The following is a 22,124-nucleotide window of genomic DNA, read 5'->3' as shown; positions in this document are numbered from 1 at the left end:
GAAGAGATAGACTGCAGGAAGCATTTTCCCTATTTCCACCTTAATGCTCAGATTAATTGAGACAAATGCCACAGAGAAAAGCAGGCTAGCTCAGCCTAAAACCAATTAGACCGAGACTGGGGACTGGGAGGTTAATGATTCACTACTGAGAGTGAAAGACAAGTTGCACTCATTAGCCACGGTCCAACTCTGTCCAATCGCAAACACACTAGAGAAGGTGACAAATCACCTGGACAAAGAAAAACACAACCAGAGCTGCTGACTGCTTAACTCTGAGCTTATCTGCACCTGGGATGATAACTCATTATCCACATCCTCATTTGAAACTGACAAACTAGATATTTGTGAGTCAGTGATTAGTGGGTGCAAGTTAGAAAACCAACACATTTCTGTGATAAAGCAACTCAAAGTGTGCTATACCATAAATACAGTTAAACTGGTTAACTTTCCAAACAGCTTTCATATAGAAATCCGATTGACTGTTAAACTTTAGTTGCATTAACATCAAAAGTTTGGAAGAATTAGGATTTTTTTTTTTTTTTTATTCTTTTTATGTTATGAAGTCTCTTCTGCTCACCAAGGCTACATTTATTTGATCAAAATACAGCAAAAGCTAATATTGTGAAATATTTTTACAATTCAAAATAGCTTGTTTCTATTTTTAAATATTTTAAAATATAATTTATTTCTGTAATGCAAAGCTGAATTTTTAGCATCATTACTCCAGTCTTCAGTGTCACATGATCCTTCAGAGATCATTCTTATATGCTGATTTGCTCCTTGATCATTATTATTATTATTGAAGCCCAAATACTGCTTAATTTTTCTGGAAACAGTGATTCATACTTTGACGAAAAGCAAGGTTCAAAAAAATAAGTAAAAAAAAAAACACTATTTACATGTATTTGAAACAGAATGATTTCTGAAGGATCAAGTGACTGAGGAATAGAGTAATGGCTACTAAATAATTCAGCTTTGCATCAGAGGAATAAATTATATTTTACAGTATAACCACATAGAAAACAATTATTTTAAATTGCAATAATATTTCACAATATTCCTGTATTTGTTTATCAAATAAAAGCAGACTTGGTGAGCAGAACAGACTTCTTTCAAAAACATTTTTGAAAATCCTAATGATTATTATTATTAGGAATAAAACTAGCAGCATTTTTCAGGCTGTGAACGTGCATTAGCGCAAACAAATAGATAAAAGATCCACTAAAAACTAATAATGTAAAGCAGGCCTACAAACAAAACCTTTATGAAAAGCCATAAGCCTTTATGAAAAACTGAACGCTGAATAAAAACACACTAAGGTCTATTGTAAACCATTATCACTGACCTTTGATTGATATTTAACTAAGATAATTCACGAGGACAATTTTTATAAAGTAAACAAAGACTTAAATGCAGCTTATGCCGCTGGTTATTTATGGTCTAAGATTTCAGGAACATTATTAACATACAGCTGTTTTAATAAAGCACCTACTCAAAGACAAATGGAAAAGATGAGAGCGATAACAGGAACATTGCTTTTTACATACCTTGTGGCAGATTTCGGTCTTCACCTCTTTGAGCGCTCGTTCTGAGAAAACGCACCCACAGGTCTGCAGGTATAAAAACCTCAAGACAGACGAAAAAGAAAAAAAAAAACGCTGTGATTACTACCACAAAAACCATCTCATTCAAACAGGAAAATCTCAGTTTGACTATTGATTTAACATGCTCAGTGTGGAAAAATGAACACGTACTTTCCACTTGGTAGCTTTACACTTCAAAGGAGTATCTATAGTTTTTTTTGTATGTCTATGTATCAAATTATGTTCATAACAACCGTTTTAAAATTTTTACTGCATTAGACTACATATGAGAATAAAAGGTAACACTTTACAATAAGGTTCATTAGCTAAACATTAGTTAATGTATTAACTAACATGAACTAACCATGAGCAATACATGTGTTACTGTATTTACTAATCTTTATTAACATTAGTTAACGGAAATACAGTTGTTCATTGTTTGTTTACGTTAGTTCACACTGCATTAACTAATGTTAACAAGATTTTAATAATGTATTAGTAAATGTTGAAATTAACATTAACACAGATTAATAAATGCTGTATAAGTGCAGTTCATTATTAGTTCATGTTAACTAATGTGGTTAACTAATGTTAACTAATGAACCTTATTGTAAAGTGTTACCGAATAAATTTTTTTTTAATTTACATAAAAATACAGCAACCACTTCAATGACACATTACATGTCTGAACATTATTAGATAAAAATGTGTTTGTAAATGCTGAAATTAACATCAATTAATGTAGTTAACTAAAATTAACAACTTAAACCTTATTACAGAGAAAATCTCTCGCAGAATGATATTTTCAAAATAATCAAAATGTTTTAAGAAATCAACAATACGTTTATTTCATTTATTAATCTTAATTTCTACATATATTGATACATTTATCGTTTCAAGTTGTATAAATTAATATTGATTAATGTATTATGATGAACCAACACATATTAACAATGACTATTAGTTTATGTATTAGAAAATTACATTGAGAAAATACACCCAAACTACCACCAATTTTCCTGTCTAAAACTTTATTTACATTTTTAATTATTTTAAAGCCAAAGCATTTAATTTGTGCACCAATAGTATTGCTTTGTTTTTAAAACAGTTTCCTGAACACTCACAATGTATATCATTGATCTTATAACAATGACTTTCATTAAATCCACCAACGATTAGCTTTCTTAAAGTTGATTTTGTACGCTACACTGAGAATCAAAGCATGATTCAGTTGTGCTCAAAAGCAGGTCATGAGCTGAACGGCTGTGGACTTACTTGTGTTTTCCGTTCATCTCCAAACCAACCACAGGACAGATGAACATAGCACAGTGCATGTCTTCATAACAGTCTCCTTTAATGTTGTGCCTCTCGCCCTCCCATGCTGGGTTATCCGTCAGATTCAGTTCCTTCACATCCTGTCAAACACACCAGCGTTATTAGGGTTAACTAAAACCATAATAAAACAAACATTTCTCATTGCACAACTTGGTGTGCTAAAATAGATCAAACTAAAACTAAAAATGAATAAAAACTATTGTCAAGCCCAAAATTATTCACACTCCTGGCAAATTCTTACTTAAAGTTACTTTTATTCAGTCGTATTTATTTATTTTTTTTACCGGAAATGACACAGGCTTCTCCCAAAAGATAATAAGGTGATGTACAAGAGGCATCATTGTGGAAAAAAATATTTCTCAGCTTTTATTTACATTTGAACAAAAAGTGGCATGTCCAAAATTATTCACACCCTTTGCAAACTGTCACAGTCTATGGGAAAATCCAAAATTCTATACCATTCCAAATAGTCCAAGTTGTTCTAAAGCATCCAAATTACCCTGATTCATTGGGAACAGCTGTTTTGATCAACAGGTGAAAAACAGAAGCTCTCTGCTGTTGGTTAGTGGCTGGGTCCAAATTCAGGGTCTACATCCTTCGGAGGACTCATTTGAAGGATGTTACGTCACAGCGCCGCGACGAAGGCTGTCCAAATTCGTAGGATCCTTCAAATGCGGCCCACAAATACGTCCTCCTTTTCCCCGAATTGGAAGGATGGGTCTGGTGGATCCTTTCCCGTCCTACCTATCCCATAATTCCTTTCGGCAGAGCGCTTCCAGAATTTTCAAATAATGGCGGACGAAACGAGCGGTAGTAATGATGTAAGTTTTTAAAAAAACTGGCGTTTCAAAAAATATTTTTTTTTTACAGCGGTTGTCTTTGGTTTTAGCGTTAAGCTTTTTTTTTTTTTACATTTGTAGGTTTATATGTTAAAAAACATCACTTTTGTAAACTAGCTTCTTTCTTACTGCCTGTGTGAATATCCCCTTACACACAGCTAATTTCTTGTTAGTGATTGAAGCTGTTTTTAACGCTTTTCTTTTGTTTTGTGCAGTACAGATACTTCTTGCTTAGCGCTGTCACGGTTGCTAGGCGACAGGATATGAGCAACGGGTAAGGGAGGGAACTGAAAGAAGGGTAGGCTGTCCAAATTCACAGACACCTACTTCCAGGTTTTGCGGTCTTCGGAGGACCCCTCCTCCTTCATCCTGGTAGGAAGGATCCTAAGGAGGATGCAGACCCTGAATTTGGACACAGCCAGAGACAGTCAAGACAAAGCAGCTCATTGAGGACCTGCGGCTGCGCAATGGATTAAAAAATCCAAGACATTCCGCACTGAAAAATCTCAGAGGACGTGGTCGGAAGCCAAAAGTGACACCTGTGCTGGCCAGGAGGATAGTGAGAGAGGTAAAAAACAATCCAAGGATCACCACCAAGGCCATCCTGATGAATCTGGGCTCTGCTGGTGGCAACATCTCAAGGCAGACAGTCCAACGGACACTGCACACCACTGGGTTCCACGGACGCAGAACAAGGAGGACACCACTTCTCCAGATAAGGCACACAAAAGCCCGCTTGGCCTTTGCAAATGCTCATCTGGACAAAGAAGAAGACTTCTGGTCTTCTGTTTTATGGTCACATGAAACAAAAATTGAATTGTTTGGCCACAATGATGTAGCCTTCATTTGGCGTAAAAAAAGAAGTAGCCTTCAACCCTAAGAACACCATCCTCACTGTCAAACATGGTGGTGGGAACCTAATGTTTTGGGTGTGTTTTTCAGCCAGTGGACCAGGGAACCTAATCCCAGTAAACGGAACCATAAAAAAGGAGCAATACATCAAAATTCTCATCAACAACATCAGGCAGTCTGCAGAGAAACTTGGCCTTGGGCACCAGTGGACATTTCAGCACGACAACGACCCAAAACACACAGCAAAAGTGGTAAAGAAATGGTTAGCGGAAAAAAACTTTAACATTTTGCAGCTGCCAATCCTGACTTAAATCCAACTGAGAATCTATGGAGGGAGCTAAAGATCAGGGTGATGGCAAGGAGTTGGAGCTCATCGCTAAAAATGAATGGGCAAAAATACAAGTGGAGACATGCAAAAAGCTGGTCAGCAATTATAGGAAGAGTTTTGATTGCTGTAATAGCCAATAAAGGCTTTTCTATTGATTATTGAGAAGGGTATGAATCATTTTGGACATGACACTTTTTGTTCAAATGTAAATAAAAGAGGAGTAATAATTTTTTCCACAATGATGCCTCTTGTACATCATCGTATTATCTTCTGGGAGACGTCTGTGTCATTTCTAATAAAAAAAAAAACTTGCTGGTTGAATAAAAGTAACTTTAAGTCAGAATTTGCCAGGAGTATGAATAATTTCAGGCTTGACTGTATAGGTAGGTCAAAGTGATTCCCCATTTTGGTGTGTGCATTAAATGAAATTTACAAAAGTGATTTCATACACCTAGACAGCATAATAAATGCAAGAAAATTGTGTATTTTAATGAGCTCATGAGCTTATTCGCATCAGTTTAATCAAATGTTTATATAAAATAAAGTTTAATGGCAATATTGCCAAAATCACATTATAATTACAGCATGAGTGCATGTACAGATAGTTTCAATGATAAAACTTGAAAACACACAGTTCAAACATCATGAGGAGGCATGTCACCTGATGAAATGATAATTTGCGTTTACTGACCTTGATGCCACGGATGTGTGTCACAACCTCAATGTTCGGCCTCTCCGCTGACTTATCCAACAAGTACTCAATGATCGCATCTTTATTATACAGTCTGGTGGAAGAAAAATTATTTTACTATATATTAACATGGCAGAAATGTTGTAGACACATACTAAATAACACAGAATATACAGGAATACTATTTTAATACAGACAAACAGATTTTTCACATTGATTCATGCTTCACATGTGAATTCAAATATGGTAAAATATGCCAACCAGAGCTGAGAATTCAGCTTTCTTATTGGTCATTAAAAGATGCTTATCCAAAAAACATTCAAATACTATTGAAAACTGTGGAGCTTTTTCATGAGGATCCATTCACGGTGGTTAGTCTGATCTTATTTCAAATACCACGGTTGAACAATGGTTGGTTGTTATGCAATAATGATGGTAAATCTTTAGAACAGAGGTTATGTAAGGTAGAAAGTCATTACTGGTCAAAATAAACCCTTATAAAGGCGATCATGACATGAAGCAGAGATCTTGTATCAGCCTGAAGGGTTTGATTTTGTGATTATGACCATCTGATCCTGCCTATTATATGATCCTGCTTATCATATGAAATATTAATGAATAACAACTGCTTCAGCTAGCCATATGTCACTATTATAAGCAAAAACATGATCATAATTTAATACCACACCTGCCCAGCTCACAGGCGACTATAGGCCGCTTTAGCTTCTCCTGACTCAACGCACAATATTTCCATTTGGCAGCAAGCTCTGCATTTTTATCGACCTGCAGAATAAAAAAAAAAAAAAAGATTAGAATAATTAAACATAATAAAACTAGATATTAAAGATTTCTGGTTTATGAGAGTTCTCCATAAAAATACAGTGCATTTAAGTATGTGCAATTAATACAAATATTAATTGCATTCTTAAAAGGCCATAACTTTTTTTTATTATTATTAATGTTTGAACAGACAGTACAAGAAGAACATAGCCAAGGGATCACATACAAATCCATAAAATAATGACCAATAATTATAAAATTAAACATTAATGACAAACACAAACATATACACATTAATAATAAATTAAACATTGTTAGAGAAAAACAGAATGTAAATGACATTACAATGATATTACAAAGATATTCCAACAAACGCATATAAGGAAATGATCCATATCTAAATACATGGATTTTCTTTAAATACCTTTGTATAATATTTCAGGAATCTTACTCTTTTTTTTAATTATTTATAAGATGAAGAGATTTTAGATGCGATTTTAGTTTTAAAAAGGGCATAAGATGGGGAACTATTTGCAAATTTTTGTTTGTGAATGAAAAATTGACCATATAAAATAAAAAAATTAAGGGGTTTATTTTTAGAATTATTATAACAAAAAATAACGTCTTTTAAACTAAAGGACTGTACAACTTTGGCAGAATCAAATAAAATGAGGTCAGACTAAAATTGCTTGGATGAAGGACAATCAAAAAAACATGAGCTGTCAATGTCCAAATATTTAGAAACATTAGAATTATGTTATATGTAGAAACAGGATATATGTTATGTAAAATTGTAAAATTTTTCCTTTGCCTTCTTAGAAATACAATATTTCCCAGGTAAAAGCCAGGCCTTTTCCAGTCTATATCGCCAACCAAGGACGTCCAGTTGAACTTTTCTCTTGAAGAAATTGTCCTTTTGAATTGAAAACCTAGGCGCACATGCCTATTATTACATTTCCTGTCTAACAGATAGCCTTCCAATAGCAAAGTAGACTGAGTAACAACTGAACTCCTTGGATTAAATAAAGTGTCTTTTAACAAGGTGAATTAAACCAGGTGAAATTGCTTTAACCACTTTATCAAATTCTTTTGGAGGAATCAAAAAGATTCAATAAATGGATGTTGTGATGTTTGCGAGGTCGAAAATACATGATATTTCAATATTTAACTTTTTTTTGTGTGCATTTTATTTGTGTGCAACTGACCTCACGTGCATTGTTATACCAAACATTAAAAAAAAAAATTGTATAATCTTTTATCAAAGCTTAAGAATTTCTTTTTCCAAATGATGCAATGGATCCAAGAAAATTCTAATATACCTGGACTTTTAACCAGGTGAATTAAATCAGGTGAAAGTGTTTCAACCACTTTATCAAATTCTTTTGGAGGAATCAAAAGGCCTTAAAGGAGTCATTCACTTTCAGAACAAAAATTTACAGATAATGTGCCCCTTGTCATCCAATAAGTTCATGTCTTTCTTTCTTTAGTCGTAAAGAAATTATGTTTTTTGAGGAAAACATTTCAGGATTTCTCTCCATATAATGGACTTTTATGGTGCCCGCGAGTTTGAACTTCCAAAATGCAGTTTAAATGCAGCTTCAAAAGGCTCCCCAGCAGAGGAAGAAGGGTCTTATCAAGCAAAACGATAGGTTATTTTCTAAATCCATTTACAATTTATATACTTTTTAATCTCTATACAGAGTACACACAGAGCATTTGAGATTAAAAAGTATATAAATTGCAATTTGTTTGGGAAAATAACCCATCGTTTTGCTAAGACCCTTCTCTCCACGGCTGTGATCGTTTAGAGCAATTTGAAGCTGCATTTTGGAAGTTCAAACTCAGGGGCACCATAGAAGTCCATTATATGGAGAGAAATCCTGAAATGTTTTCCTTAAAAAACATAATTTCCTTACGACTAAAGAAAGAAAACAAACATCTTGGATGACAAGGGGGTGAGTACATTATCTGTACATTTTTGTTCTGAAAGTGAATGACTCCTTTAACACAGATTCAATAAATGGATGTTTTGAAGTTTGCGAGGTCGAAAAGCTATGATATTTCAATATTTAACATGAAACATTTTATTTGTGTACATTTATTTTTATGTACACAGTTGCCATTTACTTGTGAACCTCAGTGTATTTCTGTGCATATTATAAACCCTTACAAAAATATCTGTACTTTTCGGTTGCGCTTATGAATACGCAAATACAGAAAATCGTTTTAGTTTACTTAGGACGGTGCTGTTTCGTTAAAATGCTCACACACTATGACACTTTAATAAAACTCAATAGAATTTCAAGAAACACCATGGTACTCCAAAGTAAAAATGGTAAAACTGTGATGCCACGGTACTAAATTACATGTAACGTTACCATGACATAAACATTTACATTTCAGTATCAGGGTGTATTTCAAAGTAACGTTACTATAGTATGTATGTTATATCCACAGAAAATAAAGTATATTGTACATATGAACTGTACGTTATTGAAATTCTACAGTAGCTAAAAACATTGAGATGCTAAGAAGCTACAAGCTAATTTCATCAGGTTTATGAGAATTATCGAGCATTTAGCGCAACGTCTTTACCTTTTCAACCTTTTTCGGTCCTTTAACCAGTTCGTGTCTTTTAGGAATGGTTCCTCCGTCGCATCCCATGGTGGAAATAAGATTTAAACGATTTTACTGAGAAAACTTGAGCGGAAGCTAAATGGTAAAACTGTAAACAACCGAGGAGCTTCAGTGAAGAGCGTCAGCAGCGACTTAGCATTTATTTTTTAGATGCTGCCACCTACAGAGCAGCTTAAACATTGCATGTCGATTAGATGCTGTTTTAAACACAAACCACCAGATGGAGATCGATACTGAGTTATAACGAGGCGAAAGAAATTACTGAAGTGAATAATGAGTTCACAATTAAATGACTAAAATAAAATCATAAAAACAATACGTTGAGAAATACTGTTCTTCAGTTATTCATCTTGACACAAAACACTACGAAACATTGATTTCACATGGTACTCCAAGGTACTTCCCAGCCAGCCAACAGGAAACGTTTTCTAAACAGAACGTGCAGTTATCTGCTCTTTAATAACGTTCTCAAAACGTAAGCGTTTTTCTGAGACATTTTAATTAGACATTCCTCAAAGATGGGTTAAAGAACATTATATCAAGAGATGATCATGAACAATGATCAGAGAACATTCAGAAATAAAATTTCCATTACTTAATTTTGGCAGAACGTTCTTAGAACATATTTTGGTAGCTGGAAAGGCAGGCTACATATATAAAAACATGGTATATGTCTGAATCTACTTTATGACTTAGCTGCCCAAGGGCCCCCAAAAAAGCTTACATTGTGGCGGTATTTATTGTACACAAAAATGAACAAAGGAGTAGCGAGGTGTTACTTTTTACATCTGTACCATGGTAATACCATGTTTTATGAGCATGAACTCTGCTAAAATGAGTATGAGCTATTTGTGGATTTTTAAGAAACTGCAGTCACAATAATTTGCTCCAGAAAGTGATCATTTCTACAGACTTTACTATGAATCATTTATAATTAATATTAGTGATTCTCACTAACTACAACATAAAAATGGACAAACCCCCCACAAACTTAAATTAATAAGCCATATGTAGAGCTATTTCATATGTTAACCATATCTAGAGCCTAGAAGATGACTGGCATATGTTGACGATCAAAATATTAAAGTATTAAATGTATATTGAAAATATATAGAATAATATATTGTGTTAACAATATATCGAATAATACTGTGCACAAGGTGAAAAATGTGACAATATATTTACTTAATATATCATAATGCCAGCAATTTTATATTCACTTTATAAAAAAAAAAGATGTGCATGTGATAAAATATATGGTACTGTGTGTGTATAAATATATTTGAAATATATAAGCTCTATTTTTTCATAAATGTGTATTTTGTAGGCTACATCTGTACTATGGTAATACCATGTTTTATGAGCATGAACTCATAAAGTGATCATTCAGTACCATGATATCAATAGTAGGTCTTTTCCATCTAATATCACTGTACCACCACAGTTCCCTTTGTAAGAGAAATGTGTACTACAACAAGCTTGAAAAGGCATTTAATGTATGGTAAGTTACCTATTTCATCCCTTGTCTTTTAGGAATGGCTTGAGCGACTGAGGTCTGAGGTCACATGAGTGTACAGCCAGACATGTCCATGTTGCAGTCGGATGGACCTTCAGCATTTTCATGGTAATCCTGACGCTGTGGACAATGAATATGAATCGAAATGGTCAGTGACAGGCCACTTAGTCTAATTGTGTGGATGAGAGCTAAAAGTTGTCTTAGGAGAGGAGGTGAGTGCTAATAAAGTCTATTTCCTGTGCCTTCAGGAACGACTGATTGGTTTAACATTGACGTGCACATTGGAGTGACCATTAGATTGTGCAGCGGTATGTAAAGTACGACTGTGGCTGTATAATTTATTACAGTGCATGGTGGTTAAGTCTGTGTTAATGCCAGTGTGTGTTAATATTTCTAATACGAGGAGTAATAGTAATGAATATGAGAATATGCATGGGTACATTTTAATTTAGTTTGACATTATCCAATAAGGCCCATATAGTTCATCTCCATTATCTATTTGCTCTACCAGTAATTCAGAAATTGTGTTACGTGTCTTATTAGATTACGTATGCCTCTCTCATGGCTAAATGTTTTGCAATATGGATTTTCATTAGATCAAGGAGTGCTCTAATCTGTTAGTACACTCTTTCAAATACTTTAAAGTGTCTTTCAACACAGTGGTGCGGATCCATATGCGTTTTCTTGCGCTCTCAAGCTTTAATAAACAATTTCACTCTCTTAGACTCACGTCTGAGCGCGCACGGAAAAGTACAGCCATTTATCTCAATTTAATTGCCACTACATTTACCCTTTAAATTGAGTTTAGCTTCAAGTCAACATAAAATCAAAACTGACCTCATGCGCTTTCTTAGGCATGTTCCTGGTTTTGTTGTGCATGCTATTCCAAACACCAAAAAATATTGAAGAATCTCTTATCAAAGCTTAAGAGTTTCTTTGGATCCAAGAAATTCTAACATACCTGGAAAGAATTTTCCATTCGCATCCCAATTAATCTCAGACTTGTTTTGATCAAATCACCTAAACTATAATGCATCATGTGACTGATCACTCTATATCAGACATGTTTGCAGTCTATTTTAAGCAAGCACTGCCATTCAAAAGTTTGGGATTAGTAAATTATTCTTTGTTTGTTTGGAATAAATGAACACAAGGATGCATTAAACTAACGAAGGTGACAGAAAAGACTGAATATTGAATAATTTATATTAATTAAATCATATTAGAATGATTTCTGAAGGATCACATGACACTGAAGACTGGCGTAATGATGCTGAAAATTCAGATTTGCAACACAGAAATAAATTACATTTTAAAATAGATTCAAATAGAAAACAATTATTTGAAATGGTAATAATATTTCACAGTATTACTATTTTTACTCTATTTTTTATTAAATAAATGCAGCCTTGTTGAACATCAGAAACTTCCTTCAAAAACATAAATAAAAAAAATTACCGAACCTAGAGTTTTGAATGCTTTTTAAAATTGCTGTTTGTTGCATGCAAAACAAAACAAAACAAAACAAATTGTTATTTCACGTAAATATACAGCTACTATGTGGATGAGCCTCAATATTATCAAGCAAAGTGCCTTTCAAGAGAATCTACACGCCCCATTCGTGCGATTGAAGCATTTATCTTAATCAGGTTGAACGAGCGCGTTGAGATGAGGCGTGTTTAATTGAACACACCAGGGTTCACAGGGCACTGAATCAAATGCATTTAGCATGTCTAATTGGCCAGGCATCACAGTGTTTGTACTGGCTGCGTCCCATCCTGACTCCACAAGTCTTCTTGCTGCTTCAAGCAGGCCAAAATCGGGAACCCAGAGGAATGTTGATTTTTTTTTTTTTTTTCATGCTTAAGCAGGAAGCGAAGAAATCTTGGCCGGCAGATACGGTATAGACATCATACAGCGCATTCGGGGTTAAAATAATAAGCCTCATAGTGCGTTCAGGGAGGGGAAAGCATATCTTGATTGAGTTTCAAGAAGTAGTCCATCAAAATATGGAGGGCCATGTGCATTTCACGGCAGACACTTTTAAAACGAGAGGCTTTCTGCGCCTTATTTCCTCTGAATGCACCTGGATAAGTGAAGTACTGAGCCAATTTGTCAGCTATTATGGCAATTTTTTAAATATTTGTGGATTTTTAAGGAGGTCATTAAACCGCAGTCACTATAATTTGCTCCAGAAAGTGATCATTACTACAGACTCAATTTCCTATGAATCATGTACAATTAATATTAGTAATTCTTACTAATCTTTACAACCAAAAAATTTACTAAACCCCCACAGACTTACATTAAAAAGCCATATGTTTTTTTTTTTTTTTTTTAAGATTTATACATCATGAAAGCTAAATAAATAAGCTTTCCATTAATGTTGGGATAGGACGATATTTGGCCAAGATAAACTATCTGAAAATCTGTAATCTGAGGGTGCAAAATAATCAAAATATTTAGAAAATCGACTTTAAAGTTGTCAAAATGAATTTCTTAACAATGCATATTACTAATCAAAAATTAAGTTTTGATATATTTATGGTAGGAAATTTACAAAATATCTTCATGGAACATGAATGGTTTTTGGCATAAAAGAAAAATGTATTTTTAGCTATTGCTACAAATATACCTGTGCTATTTAAGACTGGTTTTGTGGTCCAGGGTCACAAATGGAAAAGTATTATTTACTATATTGCATTATATGTTCCAGTATCTATATATTTTTGTTTCCTAAGAGTATGCAAATGATACATTACCTATTTCATTATGCATAAATGTGCATACATTTCCAGAATAGAAACATCATATCATTTGTACATTGAATTTGTATATTGAATATTCCAAATTCTTGTTTAATTTAGTTCTGAGAATTATGAGATATGTAAGCTCGCAATGTAAGAAAATAGTCTTTAGAACTTGCAATTGCAAGTTTATATCTCACAGTTCTGATTTCTATTCTCAGAATTGTGACATAAACTAGCAATTGCCAGACAAAATATCAGAAATTTGAGATGTAAACTTAAAACTGCAAGAAAGAAATCAGAATTGTGAGATAAAAAGTTCATTTTTGTATTCAGCGGTGTCTTGCCTTAAGTTATAATAATGTCAAATCACGACAAAAGAACAATTCATAGACAATTCCACATAATTATCCAAGTTTCCAAGGTTTGAGATGGAAAAACAAAATAACGAAGAGGCTATAAACATCATTCCACCCTCATCTTTCTTCCCTCAAAACTCACTTTTGCAAAGTTCCTATTTTCTCCAGATCCTCAACAGTCAAAACGTCCAAAATCTCAATTAGATTGCATGCTTCCAAAGCATCACTTTACCATCTGTTGGATCCTGGTGCACTGTGGGTAACGTAGTCCAGTCATTAAAATTTTCCAGATTATTTAGTATCACCAAAACGGGAACGCCCACAGCAGACATTTCCAACAAATATGATACCCATACGAATGATGAACGCTTGCACCAATTTTCCCTCATCAAGACTAAATTGCAATTTGTCTGTCTTTGCAAAAGCGCTGTTTCCACTGCAGCGGCGTATCTGTAATTGGCTAATATAGGGCGCCTGAAGCCTGAAATACAGAGGGAAACCCAACCGTCTGAAAGAGCATCGATGTTCAACCCCCAACTCCTCACCGGCCGCTCGGGCCTTTTCCACTCTAGTTAGGCTGACGGGAGAGCAGAGGGTTTCTGACAGCTCTTTGGCCGGGTAGGGGTTACCCACCAAGCCGGGGACATACCTGTGGCCGGGGCGAGCGTGTGTGTGCGTGTTTCAGACTGGTGCAGACATGCGCAGAGCCGCTGGCGTGTGGAAGGCCGTGCCAGACCTCCTCTCCGTGCACCCCAACAATAACAGCACTCCCTGTCTGAGCCGCGTGCTTCTGCATATCAATGAGCTGCACTGCTTCGCTTTTCCACTTGCACTCAGACTGAGAGGGAAATCATGGACGGCATTTTACGCTAATTGTTGAGAGAAATGCTTGTTTGAGAATGTCCAGGTGTTTTAGATGTTGTATATTGGACAAATACACTCAAAACAATCAGACTTTACTCTGTTTACTATGGTGTCTTGAACAAATGAAACTATCGTTTTGTTCCAAAAACCTAATAAGCTGCCTTGAGAGGGCGCTCACATGCACTCATCTGAGCTCATTTTTATTTGTTGGTTGGCATGCCACATCCGTCAAAACATCATTTTTGGTCTTTCATCATCTTGCGCAATGAGCTCTACATTTTCAAAAAAAAAAAAAATAATAATAATAATAATAAATAAATAATAATAATTTGTGATAGTGTTAATCACAAATTAAAATAATAAAACAACATTGTTAAATTGTAAAATATAAAATTAATAAAATATAAAAATCAAAAAGTAGCATTTGCAAATGCAAAAGCAAAATAACAATTTATGGCAAAATTACAAATTATTATTATTATTATTATTATTATTATTTGTGATAGTGGTAATAAAAATAGAATATTTATTAAAATATTAGAATTTACAAATTATTATTATTATTATTTGTGATAGTGTTAATCACAAATAAAAAAATACTGTATGATTATTTTGTTATTTATTTTATTTAACAAAAAATATTAATAAAATAAAAAAATTTAACAGTAAAATAACTTTTGGAAGAAAACACACACACACACACACACACACACACACACACACACATACATACATATATATATATTATTTGTGATAGTGTTATTAGAATATTTAGAATTAATATTTTAATATTTAATATTTAATATTTTAATATTTATGTAATATTAATAAATATTGTAATATTTAGAATTTCACAATATACAAATTATTATTTATTATTATTATTAATATTATTATTTGTGATAGTGTTAATCATAAATAAAAAATAAAACATTACTGTTAAATTATTTTGACATTTATTTTATTTTTAAAATATATATATTGAATAAAATGTACAAATATAAATGTAAAATAACTTTTGTCACATATATACACACACACACGCACACACGCGCACGCACACACACACACACACACACACACACACACACACACACACACACACACACACACACACACACACACACACACACACACACACACACACACACACACACACAATAAAGAATTATATTAAATTTCATTTTCATAAACAAAATGTAGTTTACATTATGCCGATTAGGTAAAAAAGATATGTAATAAATAAAGAAATAAATTAATGATACATTTATTTTTTATACTTATAAACATATTCTGTTATTTATTTATTTATTTACTTGCTTGTTTGTTTGCATTAAGACAAAGACTTCACAAAGACCACATTTTCTTTAGTTTTTTTGACCATACATACAAGCAGCATACATTACGTTTTTTCATTATCGTCAATGATGCCATCTAGTTAGGCAGCTCAGCCTCAGTTTTTTCCAATATTCGTAATGTTTGCAGCAATCTTTCTGTCTTTCTTTCTTTCCATGTGTTTCTCATAAGGTTGAGCGTCTAGTCTTGCAGAAACATTTCACCACGTTCCTCTCAGGACCGGTTCTGTCTTTACAGCACAGACTAATCAGCTGTAAATGTTTCTTTTAAAAGAAGAAGGAGGCAGGAGTTAAACCACCAAAGGCCGTTACACAACAGCTCTCTCACAGGAGAGAAGACGAGAGGAGAGCAACGGGAAGGAGGGGCCAGAAAGAAAGAGAAGACAAGTAAAGAGCTCTGGGCTTTGACAAATGATCTAATAAAGGGCCAGGAGGATTATGGGCCAGGCGCCCACTGGGAAGAGGAAGTGTACGGGTAAATATTTTTAAAGGCTGTCAATAAATTAGCAGAGTGGAGAGTAGCTCACACGAGGAAGATCATCAGTAGCAGACCGTCTAGAACTGAGAGAGAGAGAAACAGAAGTACAATAACATACTGCATATGTATACTATTAACAGTCTTTTTATAAAAGCTTAATGCATTTTCAGGTAAAATACTAAATTAATCTTTGTCAGTGCATTTCCTATTCAATGCTCTCATTCAAAAACAGCCTTTTTCTACCATCATATTTAACAAATAAATACATTTTGAAAGCTGGGAAACACTTTTCTCCCCCAACAGACATTAACCAGATGAGCACACTGATCCAGTGCTGTTTGTTGACTTCTGTTGTGTCAGTGTTTTTTACACTGTTCCAAAGCAGCTTAGAAAATAGAATAGAAAATGGAAAAATAAAGATTGAAAAAAGTAAATAAAAAGGAAAAAGTGTCTTATAGTAGCCATAATGAAAAAGCCAAAAGCAACACTGCAAGGAACTAAACTTTAGATTTGTCCTTATCAGTGTTTCTTCATTTCACATTTATATTGGCAGATTTCAGCGCTATGGAAGCTCATTTCCGCCATAGAATATCTTTTTATCACATTCTGATTTTTTTTCTGTTTATATCTCAGAATTTTTTTCTCTCAATTACTAGGTTATATCTCACACTTCTGATGGTTTTTTTTTTTTTTTTTTTTGCTACAGAATAAATAAATAATAAAAATGGGCATTTTAACTTTTTATTTCACCATTCTGACTTTAGCTCTTTCTTATATTTTGTTATTTTTAAAACTGACACAAAAACAAGACAGCAATTCGAAAAAAAAGACAGAATTGTGAGATAAAAAGTAGAAATTCAATTAAAAAAAATGGTAATTGCCCACAATTCTGACTTTTTTTCTGTTTATGTCTTGAATTACGAGGTTATACACCTTACACTTCTGAAGTTTTTTTTTTTTGCTACAGAATAAATTAATAATAAAAATTGTAATTTTTACTTTTTATTTCATCATTCTGATATTAAAGTTTTCTTATATTTTGCTTATTTTTTAAAATTGATGAGAAAACAAACGAAAGAAAAAAAGACAGAATTGTAGAATAAAAAGTTGAAATAAAAAAAATATATAAAAATGGTAATTGTGATATTTTTTATCGCAAATTCTGACTTTTTTCTGTTTATGTCTCAGAATTTTTTCCCTTTGAATTAAAAGGTTATACACCTCACACTTCTGTTTTTTTTCTGCTACAGAATAAATCAAGAAAAATGGTCATTTCGACTTTTTTCGATCAGTTTTCTTATATTTTGCTTATTTTTAAAATTGACGAGAAAACAAATGCAAGAAAAAAGACAGAATTGAGAGATAAAAAGCTGAAATTTAATTTAAAAAATAATAAATGTGTTTTTCTTAAATTTTGCTTATTTTTAAAATTGATGAGAAAACAAATGCAAGAAAAAAAACAGAATTGTGAGATAAAATGTTACAATTAAATGATTAAAAATTAATGAAAATGGTAATTGTGATTTTTTTTTGCACAATTGCACGATTCTGACTTTTTTCTTTCAAATGCTAGTTTTTTCTCAACTTTTCTTCTGGCTTTTCTTCTCAGAATTTTATATTTTGTTCATTTTTTTAAATTGAGGAGAAAAAAATATGAGGAAAAATTACAGAATTGTAAGATAAAAATTTGCAGTTAAATAAAAAAGTAATTGTGACACTATCTCACCATTCTGACAATATATATCTTGCAATTGTGACTTTTTTTTCTTTAAAAAAGAGAAAGATATAAACACACACACACGTACTGTATATACACAAACACATTTGAACCACAAAACCAGTCATAAGGGTCATTTTTATGAAATTGAGTTGAATAAATAAGCTTTCCATTGATATGGTTTGTTAGGATATGAACTATTTGAAAAACTGGAATCTGCGGGTGCAAAAAAAACTAAATATTGAAAAAAAATCGCCTTTAAAGTTGTTCAAATGAAGTTCTAAGCAATGCATATTACCAATCAAAAATTAAGTTTTGATATATTTACGGTAGGACATTTACAAAATATCTTCATGGAACATGATCTTAATATCCTAATGTTTTTTGGCATAAAAGAAAATGTAATAATTTTAACCCATACAATGTATTTTTGGCTATTGCTACAAATATATCTGTGATACTTAAGACTGGTTTTGTGGTCACATTTCTCATGAAATTTTTCCAAGATCAAATGATCTGAGCTGCTCAGTTCTCTTACTGTATGATAACTATTGACTAATTTGTATCAGAGTTCATTTTTTTTAGAAGAATTTTGAGACAAAGTTAAATAAAGCCATTAAAAAAGAGCAGCCACAAGGTGGACATCAGTCCACATTCACAGCGATGCAGCCTCAGTACACGTCACATTTTACTGCTCCCGCATTCACCATCCACTCTGGTTTTTCATATTTCCCCTCCTCCTCTTTCTGTTTTCTTTGTGGAGTGCTCGGGCCTTTGAGCCTATAAATGTCACATCCTCTCACTTTCCCACACCATTCATCTTGGCTGGTTAGTCATCAGTCTGTTAAAGCTGATTTAAGCAGTTCACCTGTGCTGGCCAGAGGCGGCTGTTGCTCCAGATGAGTGAGAGCTTGATGAGGTGAGGAGGGATCGCTGGAGGTCAGGCCTGTGCTCGCTTGCCCCGCGGACGGCTTCATTAGACCAGATAAGGAGACCTGCTGGAGAGAGGAGATTGAAGATATTCAAGCAGCTGTCTGTGCATCATATAGATAAAGCAGAGACACTTCCTCCAGTCACCCAAGATAACTATTCTTTAGAAGTCAATAAAGTCATTAATCAATTCTTTTTTATTTATTAAAATTTATTTATTTATTTATTTATTGTTGCCTTGTTATTCAGGGACAGCATCAAACTCAAACTGAGGTTTTATATAAAAAACAAATCAACAAATTAAACTAGATAAAAAAGCTTGTCAAGACAAACTTTTGAAAGTTTTAAAGTTTTAATTAAGTTTGACGTTTTTCAGTGTGAAATAGTTTGAAGTTTAAAGTAGTTATAAAAGCTTAAAGTTTGATAGATACATAGATAGACAGATGGCAAGTTACTAGCATGTTTACAGCACGATTAACATGTTACTAGTGTGTTGTTAGCAGGTTTCTAGCATGATTAGCATGTTACTAGCATATTGCTTGCATTATTTTATTACAATTAGCATGTTATTAGCATGTTGCTAGCATGTTTTAGCATCATTTGCAAGTTACTAGCATGTTGCTACCATTATTAGCACGTTATTACCATTTTGCTAGAACGATTTTATCATGATCAGCATGTTGCTAGCATTTTGTTACCATAATTAGCATGTTACTAGCATGTTGTTAACATGATTAGTCAGTTACTAGCGTGTTACTAGCATGATTAGCATGTTACTAGCATATTGCTTGCATCATTTGCAAGTTACTAGCATGTTGTAGCATGATTAGCATGTTACTAGCATGTTGCTTGCATTATTTTATTACAATTGACATGTTATTAGCATGTTGCTAGCATGTTTTAGCATCATTTGCAAGTTACTAGCATGTTCCTACCATTATTAGCACGTTACTAGCATGTTGCTAGCACGATTTTATCATGATCAGCATTTTGCTAGCATTTTGTTAGCATAATTAGCATGTTACTAACATGTTGTTAACATGATTAGTCAGTTGCTAGCATGTTTCTAACATGATTAGCATATCACTAGCATGTTAGCATGATTAGTCAGTTACTAACATGTTACTATCATGATTAACATGTGACTAGCATGTTGTAGCATGATTCTAGCATGATTAACATGTTACTAGCATGTTGCTAACATGATTTTATCATGAATAGCATTTTACTAGCATGTTATCATGATTCTAGCATGTTACTAGCATTTTGTTAGCATGATTAGTCTGTTACTAACATGTTACTAGCATGATTAACATGTTACTAGCCTGTTGCTAGCATGTTTCTAACATGATTAGCATGTTACTAGCATGTTAGCATGATTAGCAATTAATTAGCATGTTTCAGGCATGATTAACATGTTACTAGCCTGTTGCTAGCATGTTTCTAACATAATTAGCATTTTACTAGCATGTTAGAATGATTCTAGCATGATTAGCATGTTACTAGAATGTTGTTAGCATGATTAGTCATTTACTAACATGTTACTAGCATGATTAACATGTTACTAGCCTGTTGCTAACATGTTTCTAACATGATTATCATGTTACTAGCATGTTAGCATGATTCTAGCATGATTAGCAGTTAATTTGCATGTTTCTAGCATGATTAGCATGTTATTAGCATGTTGCTAGCACAATTTTATCATGATCCGCATGTTGCTAACATGTTGTTACAATAATTAACGTTACTGGCATTTTTTGCTAACATGATTTTATCGCAATTAGCATGTTACTAGCATGTTGTTAACATAAGTCAGTTACTAGCATGTTACTAACATTAGAATGTTACTAGCATGTTAACATGGTTCTAGCATGTTTCTAGCATGATTAGCATGTTAGCATGATTAGTCAGTTACTAGCATTTTTTGCTAACATGATTTTATCACAATTAGCATGTTACTAGCATGTTGTTAACATGATAAGTCAGTTACTAGCATGTTAGTAACATTAGCATGTTACTAGCATGTTAACATGGTTCTAGCATGATTAGCATATCACTAGCATGTTAGCATGATTCTAGCATAATTAACAATTTATTAGCATGTTTCTAGCACGATTAGCATGTTACTAGCATGTTAGCATGATTAGTCAGTTACTAGCATTTTTTGCTAACATGATTTTATCACAATTAGCATGTTACTAGCATGTTGTTAACATGATAAGTCAGTTACTAGCATGTTAGTAACATTAGCATGTTACTAGCATGTTAACATGGTTCTAGCATGATTAGCATGTTGCTAGCACGATTTTATCATGATCAGCATGTTGCTAGCATGTTGTTATCATAATTAACATGTTACTAGCATGTTGTTAACATAAGTCAGTTACTAGCATGTTACTAACATTAGCATGTTACTAGCATGTTAACATGGTTCTAGCATGATTAGCATGTTGCTAGCACGATTTTATCATGATCAGCATGTTGCTGGCATGTTACCATAATTAACATGTTACTAGCATGTTGTTAACATAAGTCAGTTACTAGCATGTTACTAACATGATTAGCATGTTACTAGCAAAGTTTCTAGCATAATTAGCAAGTTAGTTGGAGTTTGAACAGTCTTAGCTCATTTGAACATTCCGTCAATGTAATGGATTTTTCCCAGTTTTAGTCGTTATTTTTAGGAAAACCTTAAGTGCTGTCAGTCAAAAAAGATATAGCAACTGGAGTCAGATCAGTCTGAAGATCTGGGCTGAGTTTGGAGTAAAAGTTTTAGGAGGAGTAGCAGTCAGAAACTTTAGTCTCAGAAGAAGAAGAAGAATATTAAGTTAAATAGCATTTCAGTAAGTTGCCAACTTAATAAAAATACTATGATTTTTTTTCTTGTTTTATTTATTTACTCAACAAATATTTATTATTATTATTTTTTAAGTTGCCTTGTTATGCAGTAACAGCATCAAATACAAAAGAATACGGTTTCAGATAAAATACTACTAATAAAAATTAAATAAACAAAAATAACAAATATTAATTGATTTATTTATTAAGTCAGTCCTGTTTTTTATGCAGGAACAGTATCTAATTCAAACTTAAGTTTTTGAATAAAAAAATAA

The 22,124-nt window shown here is 33.2% G+C and overlaps 1 protein-coding gene across 1 annotated transcript in view; it reads right to left on the bottom strand.

Moving 5' to 3' along the window:
* rtf2 (replication termination factor 2) overlaps nt 1-9,156 on the bottom strand; it is a 30,802-nt gene extending 21,646 nt beyond the window's left edge. Inside the window, exons 1-5 of the mRNA XM_073851341.1 lie at nt 9,004-9,156; nt 6,317-6,411; nt 5,629-5,722; nt 2,859-2,998; nt 1,548-1,626 (exon numbers count right to left, since the gene is read on the bottom strand). Coding sequence (XP_073707442.1) covers nt 1,548-1,626; nt 2,859-2,998; nt 5,629-5,722; nt 6,317-6,411; nt 9,004-9,072 — 477 coding nt within the window. The 5' untranslated portion in view covers nt 9,073-9,156. The remainder of the gene's footprint in view (nt 1-1,547; nt 1,627-2,858; nt 2,999-5,628; nt 5,723-6,316; nt 6,412-9,003) is intronic.
* Between the last annotated feature and the right edge of the window lie 12,968 nt (nt 9,157-22,124).

This window comes from Garra rufa, chromosome 12 (assembly GCF_049309525.1).
Source record: "Garra rufa chromosome 12, GarRuf1.0, whole genome shotgun sequence".
Classification (NCBI taxonomy): domain Eukaryota; kingdom Metazoa; phylum Chordata; class Actinopteri; order Cypriniformes; family Cyprinidae; genus Garra; species Garra rufa.
The sequence above is the reverse complement of the archived record's forward strand: the minus strand, read 5'-3'. Positions and strand labels throughout refer to the sequence as shown.